At 46.0% G+C, this 4,914-nt stretch overlaps 1 protein-coding gene across 1 annotated transcript; it reads right to left on the bottom strand.

Moving 5' to 3' along the window:
- Positions 1-946: 946 nt before the first annotated feature.
- NGA_0163502 (uncharacterized protein) lies at positions 947-4,605 on the bottom strand. The gene is made up of 9 exons (XM_005853669.1): positions 4,409-4,605; positions 4,146-4,296; positions 3,998-4,055; positions 3,824-3,891; positions 3,533-3,631; positions 3,230-3,385; positions 2,105-2,224; positions 1,796-1,904; positions 947-1,241 (listed from the first exon to the last, which is right to left on the bottom strand). Exons 1-9 carry the CDS (start codon positions 4,585-4,587, stop codon positions 1,012-1,014), a joined length of 1,170 nt encoding a protein of 389 aa, XP_005853731.1. The 5' UTR covers positions 4,588-4,605; the 3' UTR covers positions 947-1,011.
- Between the last annotated feature and the right edge of the window lie 309 nt (positions 4,606-4,914).

The raw sequence follows: 4,914 nt of genomic DNA, 5'->3' as shown, positions 1-4,914 counted from the left end.
CAGTTATTTCAGTGTTTTCATTAAAAAAAGCTCTCTGTAGCAAGTGTAGGTCTTTCTTGAATGTTTACTAGCATTCTCTCGACCGCCTTGAACGTCACATCCTACTACACTACAGTCTACGTTACTTATGACTCGCAATCTCGGCAGCATTTTTCTCTTTTTCGCAGCAGACATGCGTAAGCCCTTACTTATGGCCATGTAAAAGAGCAGTCAACCATCTCATCAGTACACTGCACGTCCAAAATAAGGACAACAAAAAGGTGCGTTTTTAACCCTCGATTACCCTCCATTTTTGACGAATTTATGTTTGAAAAGTCACGCCGGATAATGGGCTCCCGACCCATGCATGCACCATTAACACACTCAAAATCGAACCCTTAAACCTGGATACAAGGAAGAAAGGCTATAAGACAGTGACCATCACTAGCGAAGGACAGTAAAATACGTCAACTATCGATAAAAATGTACTCTTCACGAGATCCTCTCCTCAATACTCATATTATGGCTTGTTCTCGACCTCTTTTGATCTGAAATTTAAGCCTTTTAAAATTAGACCTTTTGTCTATCTTATGCTCTCGTTTTGCTTATATACGATACCCTCAAATTAGCATTGTTCCCGGGGGTCAGCGAACGCTCGACACAAACACACAACGTACAAAAAAGTCTTGGTCGCATACATATTTTTGGCCCTTAGGGGACTTCACGCTACACATCTTGGTAAGGCAAGTGGCTTGAAGAGACGTCTGATAAACACTAGAGGATGAAGCCTGGATTGACAGGGACATTTGAGATAATAATTGTGCGAGATTTTCGCAATAGTGTAGAAATACGCTACGTGTGGCATCACTTGCATACATACTGGTACTGACGTGCAACGTCGCAATTCGCGTCATCGATGTAAGAATTCACTTCTGAAGAATTAAAGACAGATAAGCGCTTGAAATGCTTCTTTTCGAGTAATTTGTTCATAATTTTTGTAACCTACTTATTCCGGACAGGACCTTCAAAGCCTTACACCCCAATAACCACGTTATCATTTTCATCTTTAATCTTTCCCTCCTCCGCACCTCTGTCTCCCAGTATCGTGTCTTCCTCCTCAGGCTCCCCCGGAAGACGGATATAGTGGACACCATAGGGCACTTCGGTGCGCCCTTTTTTCTTCTCATGCGAAACGGCAACACGAGAGGAGTTCCGTTTGTAGCCCTCAATAGGCGCGTTGACAGAAACGTTCACTTGTAAACCTAAAAGAGAGAAAAAAAAGTCGCATGATGCATACTGCCGTGTCACCTTTTAAGACGCTTCCCAACATCATGAGCATACTATACATTGCCCCTTTTTACAACCTTTTCGGTTAGACGTTGGCAAAAACTATACCGAGTGCCTGAAGCTCTTTTCTCTACATTTGACCCAGCTCTTACCTCCTAGATAGTCTGGAATGTAGGTTCCAAGCCTTAATCGCTGAGCAGGGAGGTCGCGATTCGCATAGAGGATATATAGGCAAGCTATGACAACTAAGTGCTGCGCCCCAAATTGTATGAGTTGTCCGATCAAGGACAAATGACACATGCGACAGAGGGTCTCAGCTTCCTACGAAAGATAAGGGACGTAAGAAAACGTCGACGACAAGGACGGACGGACCAGCGCAGATTATGAGTGCGCGATAGATATGCTATAGTCTCGAGAAACATAAGAAATACACTCCTACGCACCCATCAACCCTGCTCGACTCGGACACGATCATCTACCCCCTTACGCTTCTCCTTGTTTCTTTCACTCCTCCCTTCCTTTCTCTTACTTACCTTGGGGAAGCGCTCGAAAATAGCTGATTTGGCTGTTACGTAGGCAGGACAACCGTAGGCAGGATCCAACGACCAAATGGAAAAGGCTTGTGCTAGCGATTTATCCTATGAATGTGGGGGACAGGCAGGCATTAGAGGTTTGAACGAAAGGGAAAAACACTATCGATTTGAGGAAAACATGAAAGCGTTATATAGTTGAAGTAAAACGGAGGGAGGAGAAGATTAGACAAAAGAAGAAAAGAAGAGGAAGAGTTCTGTGGCCTGTGCACACGAACGTGACTCCCAGCTTCTTTGCTGTCAATTACCTTGTTGTAAGGATAGGTGACGCTGTTGTAGGCATGGATGGTTGCTAGCACGGACGGGTAGGAGAGGACCACGTGAATGTAGGAAATGAAGGCGCCGAGTTTAAATTTTTCTAGGTCGCCCTGAGGGGAGGATGACATGCAGGATTTAGGGAAGAAATGAAGAGAAAGGAAGGAGCAGAGGAAAGAAAGAGCGTGAAGATTGGTGTGGCCGTGTAATTGCACACATGAGGCTGCGATATATAGAGAGAAGGTACAAAAATGGCTGCTATGGAGAGAATGTGTGACTGAACGAAGGCCAGAAAAAGGTGACAGGAAATACCTTGCAAGTACCAACACCAATCGCTCCCAAGGTCATCATCATTGTCAGCGAGACAATGTCGAGTTCTCCCTTACTGAAGGCAAATATAGAGTTGAGTTTAGATTCCTGTTATTGGAAAGGAAAATATGGTGTTGCCGAGATCACTGAAGTCGTCTCTGTCGGCATTGCTGTCTTAATCTCATTGTAGCTTTCCCCTCACACGTTTTCTAGAAGCAGACTACCTCATTTCTTTTTTCCGCTCTCCACCCTTCCCTTCTTACATTCAAGACGTCCAGTGTCAGTTGTGCCACGGTCTCTTTTGCATAGAAGCATGTCACATAGCCGACAAAAGCGATGACGAGAAGTCCCAAGGGGTAGCCGTTAGCTACCAGAAAAAAAAGGAGAAGTTAAAGGAGGAAGAGAAAAGAAGAAATTGAGGACTGCGAACAGTACAATGAGCAAGAGGCGAAGCTAGAAAAATTGCGACATAAAGTGACAGATTGTGGCAGGGCGATCAGAAAAGGGGAAAAACGAGGGATGGTACCTTCTAACTGGAATCGCCAACGCTTTCCTATTCGGTAGTTGGCAACAGCACACGTGGAAATGACGAGGAAAATAGAGCACTACGGGCAGGAAAAAGGAAGGAGCAGGAAGAGAAGTGACGCGGGAGGGGGTGAAACGAAGCCACACGATTTGCCATGCAATACGAGCAGCGTCACGTCACCCTTATTCCCCTCCTTTCTTCTGGAACCTGCCTTTCATTTCAGCATCCCTGCCTCTTATCTCCTACCCCCTCCCTGGAATATCCCTCACTTTCTCTTTCTTACCATGAGGACGACGACCAGTATTTGAAAGATCAGGAACCACTTGTTCAGGGCGTAAGCCAGGCTGCAAGAGGCCGGGGCCCATTTCGCCGCGGCGGGGAAAGAGTACATGTTCGGTTGTATGTACTTGACCAGTGTCAAGAGAGTAGCAGAGAGTTGCTAAAAAAGCGAGAGGATGGCAGGAGAAGACAACGGCCATAAGTTTTGCAAAGGTGTGACAGTGACAGATTCCTATGCAGTTGCCTCATCCGAGCTCTCCTTCCCCTCTCTTCCCATCTCTCCTTCATGCTTTCTTTCCCTTCTTACCTGGGGTTGCGGCTGAATAGGCTCCGCTTCTCTGTAGACGATAATGCCGAGAATTGCCATCATATTTGCAAAGAGGGAGTAGGGAAGGATATCCGTGTCCTAGGCAGGCAAGACGTTAAGGAGAGCCAGTGGAGGAAAGCGGGATCGCAGGAGAATCAAACCAAACGACGTGATACTCTCGTCTTCGGATAATCTTTGCTTTGCCAGGAGCACGTGTACCGTGCAACACATAGAGTGGTTGAGGTCAATGGTTTTGAGGTTGAAAGGAATGGTCAGCTAGGCGCCACTAACCTTTACTCCGACGTAAGCCATCTTGAAGACGACGATTATGAAGACAAAGACGCGACCGGCATACGAGGCTGTTATGATTGAGGGAAAACATGCCAGGCCCCGAATGGAGAGAAAAATGTTACGTGTAAGACGAGAAGAGGTAAAGATAGAGGAAGGAAAGCGGAGTTTTCTTACCTGCGGCCATAAGGTAGTTCGTTTTATCTGCTGTTGAGCCTCCAAGGGGATCGACAGCCTAGCAAGTAGGATCGTTTTAATTGTAAATCAGTCATATGTCATCCCTCACATCATTATTCCTTCCTGTCGCTTTATCTCGCCGCTCTACCTGATTTGGATAGACCAAACACCGTTGCCAGTCATCCTTTGTGTAGCTGTACTGATTCGCAAAAATCCAGGCGTACACACAAGCGAATGATATATTGATGATAGTCAGCGGTATGCCGACCACAAAGAGGATACGAAGGGCGGTAAGAGATCTGAAAAATGGAAATAAAAGAAGAAAGGAGTGAGAAAGAAAGTGACAGAGGGAAAGCAACAGGTTGGAAAGACCACACTTGATAAGCATTCAACTTTTGCAACACCACGTACCGGTCCTGTATCTGAAAATATCGTCGGGCTAAACGTTGATCTTCTTTGGTCTGTTTGCTGCTGCTCTTCTTCCCGCTTTCAATGCGCCGCTTGGAAGACGACGAATTGGCATCTCCAGCGCCGGAGGGAGGAGGGCTGCTTCTCGCATCGCTGCGCCTTCCATAGCTAAAAAGTGGCATATAGTCACCTGTAATATTAAAAAAGTAAATTAGTAACAGGCTGGACCTTGATTATGTAACGTCGTTATCAATGTGGAGTCAAGGGGGCCAATTTGTTCGTTTGAATCGTGTGCCGGTGCTCTAGCGGTAGATCGAGCACCCATGACGGAAGGAATACATAAAAGAGCGACAAAATACGAACTAACCCAGCTCACTGTGTAATCATCATTCATACCATGCATATGGTTCATTCGACAATATATGCGAAATAGATCAGCACTAGGGGGCACATTGTAATAGGTCTGCGGTAGCTGCTTCGAAACGGCTCGTCTAACGGCTCGTCTAACG

The sequence above is a fragment of the Nannochloropsis gaditana genome, assembly GCF_000240725.1.
Source record: "Nannochloropsis gaditana CCMP526 unplaced genomic scaffold scaffold786, whole genome shotgun sequence".
NCBI lineage: Eukaryota > Eustigmatophyceae > Eustigmatales > Monodopsidaceae > Microchloropsis > Microchloropsis gaditana.
Note: the sequence above shows the minus strand (reverse complement) of the source record. Positions and strands in the feature narration are given on the sequence as shown.